Raw genomic sequence first — 18,276 nt, 5'->3', positions numbered from 1 at the left:
AAATAAAATTTTTAAATAGGTGGTGATTTTTTTTATTATTGTATCTAATGTGGAATGGATTCTTGTGAGCAAAAGGAATAAAATTGTTTTCCATCTTTGTGGTTCTTCCTGAGCTTCTTATGTGGTTCTTTTTTTATGCAATTCTGATCTCAGTTGTCAACTAGTATCATTGACTGCAGAGCTGGATTCTCTGGGGCAAACACTGACTCTACCATCATTTCTCTGTGCCTTTATTTTCCTATCTATAAAACTGAGGATAAGAATACCTGCCTATAGGAGTCTCCATAAATATAGAGCTCAACTACCTAAGTATTTTATACAATGTGTAGCACATAGAGCTGTGTGTTAGCTGTTCTTATAATGCTCAATTTTGTCTTCATGGATTTGTAATTTATTCATTTTCATCTACTGGCTTATATAATACTACCAAGTAGTATTATTACTTAGCAAACTTACTTAGCAAAGTGTCTGCTGTACTTAGGAGAGACAATTTACTTTTTGGTTGTCATATCAAATATACCTCCTTTAATTTTTAAAATTATTTTCTTGGTCTGCGTATTCTCTAGGGATTTGGTCCTTATTACCCTCATTCATATGTTGTTTCTGCTCATGAGCTGTGTTTTTTTTCCCCCTTCATATATTTTTACTTCCCAAATCCCATGTACTAACTCTCAGGTAATTAAAGATTGTTTGTTGCTTGAGAAAACTTAGACTGAGATGTTTATTATAACCTGATTTGTTTTAAAGGAGTGACATTGTTGTAAATCATATATGGAAATGTTTCAAAATAGTTTCTTTCCACCATATTATTATTATTCTTTGTTATTTGGAAACAGATCAGATAACTAAATGCTTCTGAAACTGCACTGAGTCATTATTCCGGTGTGTTGAGCATTTGCTATTAAAATACTGGGCAGCAACTTGAATTAAGTTTCTTTCTTGGGAGAAAGGCTCTGTTACTTAGCAACACCTAATATCCTATGATAATAGGGAAATGCTTTGAGAACTGCACAAGTCTTAGTGGTTCTCTTAGACAAGGATGCTTTGATACAAATTATGAGCAAGTTAGAATTCTCTCCTTCAGATACCATTGTAATGGGGCTAGAAAATCCATGCGTGAAACACGCATGACTGTTTAGCTGAGTCAGACTGTTCTCTGTCCAATTATTCTGGTCTGCTTTCCATTTGGAACACAAGTAAAGCTGGGTGCAGAAATAAGCAGGTCACTTAATCTCCTCATCTGTGACTTTCATTCAGACATGGAAGGACATCCTGGTTATTTGAAATAGCAACTACTGACCCATGGTGGAAGTGGAGGGGAAAACAACTATCTTTCCTTTCTATCACAGCTGAGCCATTGTAACCAAACACCAAGCATCAAGGAATAGACATTCTGATTTCTTTAATATATGACTGATGTGACATGGGAGCCTTCAGGCAATGAACTCCCAAAGAAAAAGTGAACTTCTGTGTGTGTGTGTGTGTGTGTGTGTGTGTGTGTGTGTGTGTGTGTGTATGTGTGTGTGTGTGTGTGTGTGTGTGTGTGTGTGTGTGTGTGTGTACACATTTTGTGCTAGGTTCACTGAAAAAGTCTTAGAAAATTGTGATTGGACAAAGAAGATCATTTACAAATGTTTATTGCAAGCACATCCCAGAAATACTAGAACAAGCGGTAAGATTCTGGATTATTCTCACACATTGAATGTTTTTTTGTGACTAACATTTAATACTTAGGTCATTTGTAGGTAGCTGTGTGTGGTACATGCATGTGTGCTTTTGTAGAAAGGAAACACGATCCTTTAGATTTGTTTCTTAATTTTAGGGGAGCATACTGCCTTCAGTTAAAAAAATATTCCACCTCCTTAATATGATATATTTTTAGTGAAATTGAAGTAAGGAACTTAAAAAAAAAATGTTCCCTTCCTGTGTTGTCTTTTCATGCATCCTCCTTTCTCCAGCAGCCAGGAGAGCCAGTTTCTGGCCACACAGGGTCCCTTGCTATGGACTCAGGTCCAGTGCTGAGAGTTTGTGCTGACTAGACAAGCCCAAGGAGGAACACTAGCATTTCTTACTTAAATTTTGAATTGAAAAAAAAAAGAAGAAGGTGATGTCTTGATTTTTTTTCTTAGTTGGGGATTGGGGTCTGTTTTCATATTCAACCTAACTTTGAGAATTGTAGTTGACCTTCTACTATACATATAAAGTAATTGTAATAGACTTATAGAAAACACTTTAGATTTGGAAGAGAAGAAGGCATCTTTAGAAAAAGAGAAACTACTGAGATTCTAAAGTACTCTATTATGGCTAGGAACATGGCTCAAGTGGTAGAGCACTTGTTTAACAGGCTCAAGGCCCTGAGTTCTGCCCCCAGTACTGCTAATATAGTAATGATAATGATAATAATAATAAATATAATAACAAGAAAAACAAGAAATGTTATAATAAACTACTCTGTTGTATAATCATGACAAACCACTATCTAATTCATAAGCCATACTTACAGAAACAGAATCTTACTAATTAGAGTAGTTTTGAGCAGGGCATTTTTACAGGCTGCCTTAAAGTTGGTTATCTAGCTCACACCTGAAATTCTAGCTACTCAGGAGGCTGAGATCTGAGGATCACGGTTCAAAGCCAGCCTGGGCAGGGAAAGCCCATGAGACTCTGATCTCCAATAAACCAATAGAAAACCAGAAGTAGTGCTGTGGCTCAAGCGGTAGAGCACTGGCCTTGAGCTGAAGAGCCCAGGAACAGTGTCCAACCCAGAGTTCAAGCCCCAGGACTAACAAAAAGAAAAAAAAAAGGTTTTTTATAAACTTTATGGTTTCTGTAGAAAAAGAGACTTTACTGTATTACATGAGAGATCATTCTGTAGTTTATAAACCTGGTGATAGACAAGCCCTGGTGGCTCACCCTTGTAATCCTAGATACTCAGGAGTCTGAGATCTGAGGATCATGGTTAAAAGCCAGCCTGGGCAGGAGAGTTCATGAGACTCATCTCTATGAACCACTGGCAGTGGCGCTGTGGCTCGAAGCGAAAGAGTGCTAGCCTTGAGCAAAAATTGCTCAGGGACAGAGCCTAGGCTCTAAATTCAAGCCCAGGACCAACACCAAAAAGCAAAACAAAACAAAAACAACAAAGAGGACTTCTTAGCATCACAAGTTATAAGGCTAGCCTGGGAGACATGGTAAGACCTTGTCTCAAAAAAAACAGGATGACATCTTAGTATTCAAGACATCGTTCACATAAAAAGAAGCTGTGCCGGACATATCATATCACTTGGAGTCAGTAGATCTGCCAATAGTGGCCAGATTACTTCAGTTCCCTGCAAATGGAGGCATTGACAAAGGTGTGGGCAGCTGGCAATGGCACAGTGAAGGGTCTAGTGTTCGTTGCATGACAATAGGAAGATTTGAAACAAAGCTTCTTAAGTGAAAGGAGAAATTTGAACTCATTTTCTTTAAAATGATACAGAAACAATTTAGCATGATTTCATGGGAAAAGAATTGAAGTGCTGGGCGCTGGTGGCTCACACCTATAATCCTAGCTATTCTGGAGGCTGAGATCTAAGGAGTGTGGTTCAAAGCCAGCCCAGGCAGGAAAGCCTATGAAACTCTTAATTCCATTTAACCACCAGAAAACTGAAAATGGTACTGTGGCTGAAAGTGGTAGAATGTTAGCCTTGAGCCTAAAAGCTTAGGGACAGTGCCCAGGCCTTGAGTTCAAGCCCCATGAATGACAAAAAAGAAAATTGAAATGCATACTATGTACATGGAAGACGAGTCATACACACACACACACACACACACACACACACACACGTGTGGGTGTATATTTTAACTAATTAATTTAGCATGGAGGGTGGCAGTACTGTGGTTTGAACTCAGAGTCTCTTGCTCTTAGTTGGCTTTTTAATTCAAGCCTGGATCTCTACTACTTAATCCACACCTCCACTTCTAGCTTTTTGCTGAACTGTAGATAGCATTTCACAGGCTTTTCTTACCTGGCTAGCTTTGAACCTCAATCCTCAGATCTTAGTCTCTTGAATAGCTAAGATTACAGGCATGAGCCACCAATGCCCAACCATTCTTACTTCTTGATGTAGAAAATGTAGTTGCAGACTAGAGTTAGGTGGCTATAAGAGAAGATAACTGCATGATTTCTGTCTTTTCCTGGATTAAGTCTCTGATTCTGTGTGGTAGAACCACATAACAATTATTTTATTGGAGGAGCCAAAGCTGCCATCACTTAAACCTCCTCAAGATATGAATTGAAAAGAAATCACAGGATAACCCAAATTCTGAAGCCTGAAAATGTTAGCAGTAAAAATTCAATTGCACATAGGTTCAGAGCCCTTGGCACTTTTACTGTCTCATTGTTCCTCCTATTTTATGATATACTCTTAAAAAAAGAAAGATAAACCCTAAACCTTTTTGCTTTTCAAGTCTCGTTAGTTCAATAGAGTGGGTTTTATTTTAGTTACTTGAGGGGCTGCTATGAATTAACCCCAGGGCTATGTATATGCCAAGCACAGTCTGCCACTAAACTATACCCCTAAAAATCCCCTAAAAGTGGATTTTTTAAAAGTACATTTAGTGTTTTGTTTTCCTAGTAGCAGTGAAGTTTGAATAGGAATCTAAAGCAGGAATGGCTTCTTTAGCAGTAAAGGACTGCTTTGTGTCTGTCTTAGGCTTTTGGGTCTCCCATGGATTGCCTGGATGAAGGTGTGGGCTGGTGTTGGAATAGTGTGGCATCACTTGTTGGCCAGGCAAATAGAGCAGAAAACAGCAGTGAGCTGAGTGGTCACGAGAGAGAACTAGAAGGAAATAAGAAAGCTAGAACAATGCTTTTAGGTAGCGCTGTGATGATAGACAGACAAACCTATCGTATGTCCTTACATTACCTTCTAGCTCCAAAAAGAACTTTCCACAAACTGTCTAACATAGCAGCTCTATATCCTTACATCTGGAGGCAGAGATGACACCTCTGACCCAATACAGCATTGTTTTTGTCTAATTGTGTGTGTGTTTGTGTGTGTGTGTTTGTGTGTGTGTGTGCACATGTGCATGCATGCCAGTCCTGGGTCTTGAACTGAGGGCTTGAGCTCTGTCTCTGAGCCTTTTTTTTTTTTTTTTTTTGCTCAAAACTAGAATTCTACTCTCTGAGCCACAACACCACTTACAGCTTTTTTCTGAGTAGGTTATTAGACATAAGGGTCTCAAGCACTGTTCTGCCTGGGTTGGCTTCAAACTGTGATCCTCGGATCTCACCCCATGAGTAGCTAGAATTACAGATATGAACTCTCAGCTTGTTTGTTTTTGTACTGGTACTGGGACTTCAACTCAGGGCTTAAGTGTTGTCCCTTTAACATTTTTTTGTGTGTGCAAGTCTAGTGCTCTACCACATGATCCATGCCTCCACTTCCAGTTTTTTGGTGGTTTGTTGGGGAGATAAGTATCTCTTGGATTTTTCTACCTAGGCTAGCTTCAAACCACAGTCCTCAGATCTCAGTCTCCTGAGTAGCTAAGATTATAGATGTGAGCCACTGGTAAGGTACCCTGCTAATTCAGTAATTTTTAATCAGGAAAAGATTTTCTTGTGGTTTCTACAATTGAGTAGAAATTGCTAGTAAAAATGTGTAATCGTGTAAGTGTGCCCACTTCTTCAATGTCCCAGGCTTTCCTTTCACTGAGCTTTTAATTAGATAGCTATATGACTCATTGGTTGGCTTTTAGGAAATTAAAGCTGAGCAAGCAGGATAATTGGAAATGGTAATGAGGCTTTGGCCTTGTGCATACAGGGGGTAGCTGACCAACAACTGGCAGGTTGACTGTGGTGTGTGGTGTTCGATGACTGGAGCTATGCGTTAGCTTAGCTGATGACTCACTGAAATAGGTGGATGGCTGCAGTGGCTGGTGGTTTTCTTTTACCATTATCTCAGAATTATAACTAGTCGCCAATATGCTTGTCTCTTGAGATAGATTTTGAGGTGCTAGGGAACAAATTCAGTAGCATAGCCTCTATTTTTTTTTTTTTTTTACAGACCTATCATGGATTTGGATTTAGTGAACAGTAGTTCCCTAACTAAATAGGGTTGTTACGCTATCATTTAAAACACTAGATTGTGGTTTGAGACCAACCCCTGTAGAAAAGTTCATGAGGCCCCTTCTCAACTCAACTAAATGCAGTGGTACACACCTGTCATCTGAACTACTGGAAAGGCTGAGGTTGGGGAGGGGGGAAATCACAGTTTCAGGATACCCTTGGTAGGAAGCAAGATTCTATCTTAAAAGTAACCATCAAAAACTGGGTACTGGTGGGTTGTGCCTGTAATCCTAGCTACTCAGGAGGCTGTGGTCTGAGGACCATGGTTCAAAACCAGCCCAAGCAGGAAAGTCCCTGAGATACTTATCTCCAGTTAATCAACAAAAAGCTGGAAGTGGAGCTGTAGCTCAAGTGATAAAGCCTTGAATGTAAAAGTGAAAGGACACTGCCCAGGCTCTGAGTTCAAGCCCCAATTTTGACCCACACACTCAGGTGTAGTCATGTATGCACACACCAGTGCATGCACACGCACACACACACATACATGCAAGTGTGCAAAAATAACCAGCTGAAAAACAGTTGGAAACTTGGCTTTGCAGTAGACTGCCTGCCTAGCAAATGTGAGGACCACAAGTTCAAAGCCAATACTGGCTTTCCCTAAATGACCACCTTGACCATTTCCACTGTACTACACCTATTCCCACCATCTCCCCCCAGAACCTTTCCATTACTCTAGTTGGAAACTACAGGAAGGATCTTGATTTCACACTTGACTATCACAGTTGTTGGGTTATGTGTGTGGCTTAGGTCCATGGTGATAGGGAGTGGTCCCTCGTGAGGAGGTATTGGGGATGCCTTGATGTGGTTGGTTCAAAGAAAGCCTGGGAGGGGCGAAGCCAGCCCCTTCCTCAGGGAGGGCTGGGGGCTTTTATTCATGCAGTCATGGGACATTTTTACTTACTTTCACAGGTCTTGGTTTTCCTTATCATCAACAGAACTTAGAGGAAAAGATTATCTTTATTGTCAACTTAAGATAAATTTCAAACCTCAACATGAGCTGGAGATGTAGCTCAAGTGGGTAGCATGCTTGCCTAGCAAATAAAATACAAGGCCAAAGGTTCAGTCTCCAGTTCCACAATCAACAAACCTTAACATAACTAAATAGTGCAAATAAAGTCATGTTTTTTCTTTACCATAACATAATTTTCACACTTCTATTCAGGCTATTTTATATAACAGTTATTTTTGTGTGTGTGTGTGTATGTGTGCGTGCGTGCGTGCGTGTGCGCACGCCCGCTTATCCTGGGGCTTGAATTCAGGCCCTGGGTGCTATACTTGAGCTTATTTATTCAAGGCTAGCACACTACCACTTGAGCCATAGTTCCACTTGAGCCATAGTTCCACTTCTGGCTTTTCTGGCGGTTAATTGGAGATTAAATCTTTTGGACTTTCCTTTCCTATGCTGGCTTCAAACTGTGATCCTCAGATCTCAGCCTCCTTAATAGCTAGGATTACAGGCATGAGCCACCAGGGGCCAGTATGGTTGGGACTTTTATTTAGGAAATAGTAGTTTCTTAACACTTGGCATTTTAATGGTGGTGTGCAAGAATCTTGGGGCTCGTGTGTCTCTATGTCCTTGTTTATTAGAGGTCCACACAGCTTCATGTTCTTTGTAGCTAACAAAAATACCTTTGATTGATTTACTTCATTGTGAAAATGAGTGTTTTCCTATACAATAGTGTAACCCCATAGAGAGATATAATATTGTATGGATCTTAAAAAAGTATATTTGTGGACTGAGTTTAGATCTAATAACAAAAACAATATGCCAAGCCAGGCATGGCCCAGGCCTATAAATTCTAACTTCTAGAATTTGCAAAAGCAAGAACAGGAGAGTTGTGTTTCCAGGCCAGTCTAGTCAGAAAAGCTCATGAGACTTCCTCTCAATCCATAGCTGGTCATGGTGGCATATGCTTCTCATCCTAGTTTTAATCCATGAAATTGGGAGGATCATGGTTCTGGTCAGCCTAGGCAGCAAAGTTTCCAAGATTCTGTTTCAGTGTAAGGGACTACACATGGTATCACCACACACTTGCCATCCTAACTATAGAGGGAGGCCTAAAATAATTGAATCACATGCATGCCTGGGCTGGAAGCAAACCTTATTTCTAAAATAACCAGTGCAGAAAAGGTTTGGAGATGTGGTTCAGTAGTGGAACATCTGCCTAGCAAACACAAGGTCCTGAGTTCAAACCTCAGTACTGCTTTAAAAAAAACTTTACATCCCCTTAGTTTGGCTTTCATAACTCGGTATTATTTTATATCATTTATGTATTTTATGTGCTTTGTATAATATTTTAGAGGCTGGCATATAGATCCATGGTGAAGTGCTTGCCTAACATGCAAGATAGGTTTGATTACTAGCACTGCACAAATACCTCTACATTATAAAAAAGAAATATACTTTAAATATAATTATGTTTAGCAATTAGTCCTTGAGTTTCTTTTCCATTGGAGCATATCCATAAAAATAGAAAAGGTGATTATTATATTCAGTATTTATCTTCAAGATCAAGTATTTTGCTTAGTGCCTAAGTGTTATTTATTAAATGTTTATTCTTTGTTTTCCCATTTATGAAAGGGAAGTGGGCATTAGGGACTGTGGTTTTCCCATATCATGTTTACTATCTTTTTTGTTTTTGCCAGTCCTGAGGCTTGAATTCAGGGTCTGAGCACTGTACCTGGTCCTCTTTGTGCTCAAAAGTAGTGCCCTACCACTTGAGCCACCACAGTACTTCTGTCTTTTTCTGAGTAGTTTATTGGACTTCAGCGTCTCACACACTTTCCTGCCTGGGCTGGCTTTGAACCATAATCCTTGGATCTCAGCCTCTTGAGTAACTAGGATTACAGGCATGAGCCATTGGTGCCTGGCTCATGTTTACTGTCTTATGAAAATATTAAATTTATGTCTATTGCCTTTAAATCATTATCCATAAGGGTTTCAATCAACATGTCAGTTTATGAGTACAATGCATCTTGATTGGTGTCACTCTTTCTATCATTCTCCCTTGACTATCTTAAAGGAGAATATAGTCCCTAGAAAGTCTAGGCTGAAACAATCAGAGGTGTCATAGGTAAGCTAAATTACTTAGTTAAGTACATCAAAAGAACAACGGTGGTAATGGATTCATAGTAATTGTGGGAAAAAAACAATGACTCCATAATGTAGATTCAACTGCTCCAGCCTTTCTAACTTACTTTCTTTCTTTTTTTTTTTAATAGAAAAAATCAGGCAAAGATATGCAGACTTGCCAGGAGAGCTGCACATTATCGAACTTGAAAAGGATAAGAATGGACTTGGCCTCAGCCTCGCTGGTAATAAAGACCGATCTCGCATGAGCATCTTTGTGGTAGGAATTAACCCGGAAGGACCAGCAGCGACAGATGGACGGATGCGTGTTGGAGATGAGCTTTTAGAGGTGAACTTCTCTTATGGTGAAATGCTGCGGGTGTGAGGAATATACAGGAAAACGAGATGAAGGGGCGGGATTTTAACGCATTGCCTTTAATGATTTAAAATCATTTTTTAAAGCAAGGAGAGAAAGCAGATTATTGGTTACCACTGTTATTTGCTTGAATAAAGATGAATCTCATGAGGTATTTGAAGAGCCTTTAAGTAAAATCTTGTGGAAGCCTACCAAAAGCAATAGGGCTAGTTTTTAATATTGACTCAAAGAGATTTAAAGCTGATTGTATATTAACCTAATGTTGCTAATGTATGTTTAAATTCTTTTTGGGGCTGGAATTAACTGTTTTGTTTTTATTTTGCAAGTACATTAGAGCCAACAATAGACTGTGGATTTGTTACTAAGAGATAGTTTGGGTAGGTTAGGTGATACATGCCAGGAGGACTGGAGTTCTGTACCAGCTCAGGCTAAAAGTTAGCAATGTCAGGCTTGTCAGACTCCAGAACCCAGTCTCTACTCACTAATGTATATTCTGGGGGCGGGAGGGGGGGAGCGGTTAGTAATCAAACTCAGGCCTTGTACATACTAGGCAAATGCTCTACTACTGTATTATATCTCTGGACCCTATTGCTTAGTCTATTTTCTGCTACCATTAACACAATACCTTACAACAAGTTATAAAGATTTATTCTGACCTGCCATTCTGGTCCAAGATAGAGAGGCCACATTTGGTGGGGTCTTTTTATTGGCCGTATACTTAGGTGGTACAAGATATCTCATGGCAGGGCTGGGAAGGTGGCTCCGTGGTAGAGCACTTGCCTTGCATGCATGAGGCCCTGAGTTCGATTCCTCAGCACCACATAAGCAGAAAAAGCTGGAAATGGTGCTGTGGCTCAAGTGGTAGAGCGCTAGTCTTGAGCTGAAGAACTCAGGGACAGCACCCAGGCCCAGAGTTCAAGACCCATGACTGACAAAATAAATAAATGATAAGGAAGAAATGTCATGGTGAGAAATAGGGAGGACTTGAGAGACTTGCCAGTCTGACTACTCCTGCCATCATTATTATGCAATGTGTTGCATAACGGATTAATCTGTTTGTCAGCACAGAGCTCTAATCATCTGCTGAAGGTATCATATGGGTCCACCTCATAATATCTCATAAGGGGGATTAAATTTCAACATGAGTTTGAGAGGAGACAAACCATGTCAGTTATTGTACCCCATGTGTTTGGATCCTGATCTTCCTGGTCTATGATGCTCTCATCTGTAGGGTAAGAATCATGCATATCAAGTCACTATATGTGCTATGCATAATTACACACAGACTTCCTGTCCCTTGTGGTATATGGAAACACTCTAAAGGCTATCATTTAGAACGTGAAGATTCTATTTCTATTCTTATTAAGACTCAGAATGGAATGTCAGATGGGATCCAGGTGACAGCAACACTGACATTTTATTTCTGTGCCTGACATCTTATTAGACACCAGTAACAGATAAGCTGTAGCTGCAGGCCTGTGTGAGTGTTGTACAGGCTGCTCTGCGCAGGGCCATGAGCACTGGACTTGGAAGACTTCCTTTAACCTTTTCCAATTCTCTGGTGTTTCCAAAGGGGCTTAGCATAGTGCATGCATAAGAGAGACACAGATTTTCTTCTCTCATACGGTCAGCACAGACAGCATGCATGTTTTCCCCCACAGGATAAGCAAGTTCTCTAGTGGACACCAACTGTGGGTGTCTTATAATTCATTTTGACCAGATCTCTGAGCCTGATTGTGGACTAGGCTTCTGCCTGATCAGTCACTGTAGTTTGGGTTTGATTCATTTGCTAGAGCAACTCAGAACTCAGGGGAACACTATACTCAACATTTGTACGCTTATGATATCAGACGGTATAAGGATAGAAATGGAACAGTGGAAACACCTCAATGGAAAACATTCACAGGACATGGTATGGGAAGTCAGGTGGGGTCGACCTCCCTCTCTGGGAACACCACCTCTGGGTACTCTCACTGTTCAGCAACACACTGGCTCTCCCAACACTCTACTTGAGGGATTTGTTTGATTTCTGAGATGAGGCCTTGTGATTTTGCCTAAGCTGATATCAAACTCCTAGAATTGAGTGATCATCCTACCTCAGCATCCATCCCAAGTGCTGGGACCACAGGCATGCATGACCACGCCTGGTTTAGTTAAGGGGATTTGTGGAGCGTTTATCCCACAGACATTAATGACTCATTAATTCAATCCCTCTAATCTTTATTCTCCCTAGAGGATTGGGGTGTGAGGGGACAAAAGTTTAAAGCTTTGAATTATGGCTTGGTCTTTCTGACGAGCAGCTCTATCCAGAAACCCACTAAGAATTACTTCATTAGAGCTGGGAATATAGCTTAGTGGTACTTGGCTATCATGCTCTAGGTTCCATCCCCAGCAGCTGGGATGAGGGCATGTGGGAGAAGCTGACTTGTTAGAACAAAGTCAGTAATGGGAGTCAAAGACCAAACACGAGAACAAAAGATGCACCTAGCATCCCTGTTGCTCAGGAGATTACAAGGCATTAGCCTTGTGTGTTGAGGTCAGAGACTGAATATGTGTGTGTGTGTGTGTGTGTGTGTGTGTGTCTGTCTGTGTATTCCTATGACAGTATCAAAGCATGGCAAATAATAACTTTTAATGAAGTCCCATTTCCTCCTTCACATATGGAAACTTCAAGTTCTATATACCAGGCTGAGGTCTAGAAAAGGATCCTGACTAGGAACGTTACCATAGCTGGGCATTGGTAGCTCATACTTGGAATCCTAGCTACTCAGGAGGCTGAGATTTGAGGATCATGATTTGGAGCCAGCCCAGGCAGGAAAGTCTGGAGACCCTTGTCTCCAATTACCCACCAAAATCTGAAAGTAGAGCTGTGGATCAAGTGGTAGAACACTAGCTTTGAGCAAAAATGCTCAGGGACATTGTCCAGGCCTTGAGCTCAAGCTCCAAGACCAACACCAAACAACAACAATGAAAAAAATGCTCACATTATACCTGGCTGGACTCTCTTCTTTCCTATCCCCTTCTGAATTTAGTCCATTTATTTATTTATTGTTTATTTTTTGTATTTATTATTTTTGGAAAACTTTCTTTTTTTCCCAATTTAAAAAGTGGTTATGATATACAGAGGGGTTACAGTTACATGTTAAATAATGAGTACATTTCTTTTTGGACAATGTTATTCCTTCCCTTCCTCTCTCCCAGGTTTTCCCTCCCATCCCTACCCATAAGTTGTATAGTTCGTTTTTAACATAGTGTGTAATGAGTGCCACTGCTGAATTTGTTCAACATTTTGTTCCTCTATTTCTGTGTGTATTTATTATTTACAAATAGAGTTTCTTTTGTTGTACAGAAGGGTTGCCATTCAACAAAGCAGTTTATAAATGCAGCGCATCTTGATCACCCCTTTCATCATTCTCCCCCATTCCTCCCTTATTTTTTTAATTTTGCAGGCTATGCATTGGATTTTATTACTGCATCCCCCTCCTTCCTCGCTTGTCTACTTCTCTTGATCCTTTTATTGCATTTCACAATTTCATCTTCATTCAGAGATGCAAAGGGCAAGAAGATTAAGCATAGCAATAAGTTAATTCCACTTTTCTGTCCCCATAGTTTCAAAATGCAACAAATAAAAAATATGTTGGAACACGTATTAATCATGTATCACTTCTCACAACCTCAACTAACAGCCTTTTCCAAGTAGCTATTCTGCAAATAATCCTCAGCCTTTGTCCTATGGCAGGGACTCTGTGGACCAGGTGTTGATTCTCCATACCTGGTATTGTCCTCACAGGGCTTTTAGTTCAGCCACTGGATAGACAGCATCAACCTCAGGTTGTGTGTGAATTAAGAAGAGAAATTTTACCACAGCCCTTGGCACATAGTAATAACTGAATTCGTTTTAGTTTATGGTATCTATAAGATAACATTTTTGTATCTGGAGACATGGTAGCATATGCCTATAATCCCAGAGCTTGGGGGGTAGAAATTGAAAGATCATGAATTTGGGGTCAGGTTGGTCTACATAATAAATTCTAGGCCAACTTGAACCACATAGCCAACAAAAAGAAAAGTGGTTGTGGATTTGTGTGATTCAGTTCGTTTGGAATTATTTATAACTAATACTTTGATGTTGAAAAACATATGTTAGAGAAAAATCATCTTATTCTCTCATAGCTCTGTATAGCATCTTGAAAAAATTTGTTTTCATGGGCATACCAGATTCGTAAGCAATTGTAACTCAACTTCTCATGTGACCATTTTGGCTTTAAGTTTAGAGTGAGAGTGGGAATAAGTTTATGTAGAAAATGTTTCTCTGGTTTCTTTTTATAGCTCAGGAAAAGAAGTTGAGTCATTTATCTTTGTTATGTGGACTGTTATATAGTATCATATCAAATCCAATGTTCTTGTTAGCCAAGAACAGGAAATCAGTGTTGTGGTGAGGGCCAGGAAAGCTAAAAGCCAGCATCACCGAGCTGATCTTGGACTCTGCAGTGCCTTGGAGGAAGCATTTGCAAGTGAGCTTTTAGGTTCCACTTGCTGGGCTCCAGGTATAACAAATCACATGTATTTGGTGGCCCGCTCACAGTGTGTTTGTTTTGTATATCTGAAGTATGTATCTCTGTGTCTTGATTATTTTCACTGAACTTATCACTTGCATTATTTTTCTTATTCCATTGTTCACAACCTCCTTTTATTTCCTTTGTATCTTATTTCTTTTAGACCCTAACGGTGAGGTTAAGAGGTAGGAGAATTGTGGTCAGACACACCCCATGGCTTTTTGTATGTCAGAAACTGCCTCCACCAGACCCCTGTGTGGGACTGACTTGTTACAGTGGAAGAGCATTGCTGAGTTCTGTTCGTGGTGGGCCTGTCCATGTATAAAAGAAATTGTGCACAAAACTCCCAGAAGACCACGTGATGAAATCTCAGCTCCTTCTTCTTGTCCTTCAATACTAGTATGTATGGGGAACTGAATTAATTTCAAAAGGCATTAGCATATTATTACCATGTAGATTGGACTAAGGCTTGCACTAAGATATTTGGCTTCCCTGAGCAATTACTCCCAGAAAAATGCATGGTTGCTGCCATATAAATGTAAAATTTACTTGTAAACTCCAGTGTAAGTGCTATGCTGGGATTGGAGGGACTTGCCAGGTCACAGTGGTGGCCAGGAAGAACTGAGAAGGTGGGCAAGAACACACTATGGATCAGGCTGTATGTAGAGCTGTCTCCTGGCTCCCAAGTCCTTTGATACTAAGGAGATGGGAGGTATACTCTCTTAGTCACAAGCACCTGAAAGGCCAGCCTGCACGAAATCCTGTCATTTGTCTGTGCATGGTATGGTATTTAAGAACTATGGAAGGGCTGGGAAGGTGGCTCAGTGGTAGAGCGCTTGCCTTGCATGCTCGAGGCCCTGGGTTCGATTCCTCAGCACCACATAAGAAAAAAGCCGGAAGTGGCGCTGTGGCTCAAGTGGTAGAGTGCTAGCCTTGAGATGAAGAGCTGAGGGACAGCACCCAGGCCCAGAGTTCAGGCCCCACGACCGGACCCCCCCCCCCCCAAAAAAAAAAAAAAGAACTATGGAAAATAAGAAGCATGAATAATTCCCAGGCTCACCAGAGAAAAAGACATAGAACTACAGGTAAATTTATATTTTACTGTTTAGTAATACTAATTTGGTTTTTAAATTTTGTTTCTTTTTAAGTAGTCGGATAAAGGGGTTTTCAAATCAGCATGCCACTTTGGGAGTACAATGCATCTTGATCAAACTCACTCCTTTCATCCTTCTCCCCCATCTCTTTCAACCCAATCCATTCCCTCAGTTTACCTGGTTCCATTCTCACACATGTATATTGAATATTAGTAATAGTAGCTATCAAATTAGAAGCCATGAATGTTCAATGACTGATCCAGCACTTCCTGTCTGAGTGCCAGCAGTTCATCCTGAGCCTCTCCTCTCTGGAAGCTCATGACAGTGCAAAAGAATCACTTGCTTTTGTGCATCCCTTGATAGACTTACTTTACAATCAGAAGCTTCTGTGATCTTCATGGGCTCTTTTCCATTCTTACTACATTTGATTGTAATTTTGCAAAGTGTTTTTCAAATTTTTTATTTTTAGAGGTACTGAGGATTGAGCCTGAGGACGTTGTTCTTAGCTTTACCACTTGAGCCAGGCCCCTCAGCCTTTTGCTTTTGTTACTTTTTTTTTTTTTTTTTTCAAATACAGTCCTTCACTTTTTTTTTTTTTGGGGGGGGGGGGGTCCAGTCGTGGGGCCTGAACTCTGGACCTGGGCACTGTCCCTCAGCTCTTCAGCTCAAGGCTAGTGCTCTACCACTTGAGCCACAGCACCACTTCTGGCTTTTTTTTCTTTTTGCTTATGTGGTGCTGGGGAATCGAACCTAGGACCTCAGGTATGCAAGGCAAGCGCTCTACCACTGAGCCACCTTCCCAGCCCCCAGTCCTTCACTTTTGCACAGGCTGGACTTTGAACTACAACTCTCTGCCCTTCATATCATAAGTAACTGGTTTAGTTGTTTTGTTTTTTGTTTTGTTTTTTTTAAAGATAGGACCTGAAAATCTTTTTTGCCTAGACTGGCTTTAAACCATAATTCTCCTATTTCCAACTCCCTTGAAGTATGTGTCTTTTGGTGGTATTGGGGATTGAACTCGGAGCCTTGTGTTTGCTAAGCAGGTAACTGTCAAAAACCTCATGCAACAAATGATCCCATTTATAGACACAGTAATTTGAGTCACAGAAAGATGAATGAGGCATTTAAACTAAAAGTATATTTTCCTATATTTTTACTATTAGAAATAAGTCCTTTATAGCTAATAATGAAAATAGGTTTATTGATTTTTGATTGGTGTTGATCGGTATTTGATTGGCACTTATTCTTGTAGATGTGATTTTTATTGTTAATTAAATCTCAAAGCTATTAAAAGTGGTTTGCTCAAACTTGACACTAATAAGTATTTTGAGCTGATGCTGAATGTGATCTTCTCATAAACATAGCTGAAGTCAGCCACTGTGTAGTTTTGTAAAATAATCTGTAACCTGGTTCATAATACTACAGTTCTCAGAAGAACATGGCAGAGCCTTTGTACAGTGCTTATCACAGCATTGTAACCCGTGACTACCTGGGGTTGTAATGCTCAATTTGAATGCAAAGAATTGGAAAAACTTAGAAGAAATTATATTAAGTGAAGTAAACCAGACCCAGAGAAAGAAAGGTTGCATGGTTTCTCTCATTAGTGGTAGCTAAAATGTACCTATAAATCTATAAGCAAACACACTGGATGTATGCAATCAGTTACAAATAAATTAGCTGAATTCTAATTGGCACTATGCAGTGCTCAGATAGCACTTTTTTTTTTTTTTTTTAAAGGAAAAAAAAAAAGCCAGCAAAATAATGTGTACTTGCAAGGGGGGCGGGGAAGGGTAAGGAGAGAGGAGGAAGACAATGAAGGGGGAAGTAGGGAGCGAATGCAGTCAAGAATTCATTGTATATACCATAAAATTGAGAAAGGAAGGCAAAGGGGTGGGTCGAAGGGGGACAAGATTGTTGAAAGGCCTGACACAGATCAAGATGCATTGTATTCATATAATGACACCTCCCTTGTACAACTACCTACAGATAATTTTTTTTTTTTTTTAAGAGAGAATAGTGGGGAGGAGAAGAGTTGGGCTCTCTTGGGAATTGTCCTACTCTTCAATACTTAACACTTGCTGGGTAGTGCTAATTCTTTCTGTGCATTCTCTCTCCATTTCCACAGCAACCCTAGGGTGTAGTACTGGTTTTGTCCTCCTCTTACATGTAGGGTCCTGGGACAGGAATGGACTGGATGGACGAGCTAATGTTGGCTTGTCTGACTCTAAAGGCTAAGTTATTAAGTTATTTAGTTCTGGTTTCATCATGATTTTAGAAGGTAATAAATAAATTCCTTTTGGTGGGTGTCTTGGGGCTTCTCTGAATTTCTTAATTAAGGAACGTTTCCTTCCATTCCCCCTGGAGCTGAGCCTTTGCTGTCACTGTGCTGCTTAGCCCTTATGTAAACCTGGCTCCTGTCTGGTGACCTCATTCTTTTCTGGGTGTCCTGCTGTGAAGTCTTTGAGCTCTATTTTTGCCCATTTTGTTCCTGATTCTGGCTTGTTATGGGAAAGAGATCTGAATTATTTAGTTGCACTTCATTGTCTTTATGCCACTGAACTATTTAGGCCAAAAGTTTATATCCTAACTGTTCTCTGGAAGGAATGACAGTCATTTCATTTTTATTACTGGTGCTCTTGTTACCGGCTCACACAAATGTGATCTCTCGCCAGTGAACCAGATTACCTCAAAGTCCTGGACAGAAGGTGCCATCAATACTAAAAGCAGAAAAACTGCGATTGGAGACACTGAGGGTGCTGGGGAGAACTGTAAAATAGGAAAATGGCGGGGGGAGGGGAAGGGTCGCCTGTCAGCTGGGCCTCCCCGCTCTTCTGGGTTCTACCATTCTTTATCCTATCATTCAAGATGAATAATAATAAGTCTTCCCCCACTCATCCTTCCCCCACCTACCCCCACAGTCCAGCCTCTTCTCCATTGTCTTTGTCCTCATACATGTCAGAGTGACTTTACTGACATGCAGCCTAGAAAATCTATACCAAAGTTGTTCTGAAGGGTGTTCTCACTCCCTTGGCATTGAAGTTTGAACTCAGGGCCATATGCTTGCTCAGCTGGTG

At 40.4% G+C, this 18,276-nt stretch overlaps 1 protein-coding gene across 2 annotated transcripts in view; it reads left to right on the top strand.

Annotated features, from left to right (window-relative positions):
- Positions 1 to 18,276, top strand: part of Patj (PATJ crumbs cell polarity complex component) — a 289,250-nt gene that overhangs the window by 138,130 nt on the left and 132,844 nt on the right. For both annotated transcript variants that reach the window (XM_042675626.1, XM_042675631.1), the window contains exon 28: positions 9,329 to 9,525. In XM_042675626.1, coding sequence (XP_042531560.1) covers positions 9,329 to 9,525 — 197 coding nt within the window. The remainder of the gene's footprint in view (positions 1 to 9,328; positions 9,526 to 18,276) is intronic.

The sequence above is a fragment of the Dipodomys spectabilis genome, unplaced genomic scaffold (genome assembly GCF_019054845.1).
Source record: "Dipodomys spectabilis isolate Male_0828 unplaced genomic scaffold, ASM1905484v1 ptg000002l, whole genome shotgun sequence".
NCBI lineage: Eukaryota > Metazoa > Chordata > Mammalia > Rodentia > Heteromyidae > Dipodomys > Dipodomys spectabilis.
This window is presented reverse-complemented; position numbering and strand designations above follow the sequence as displayed.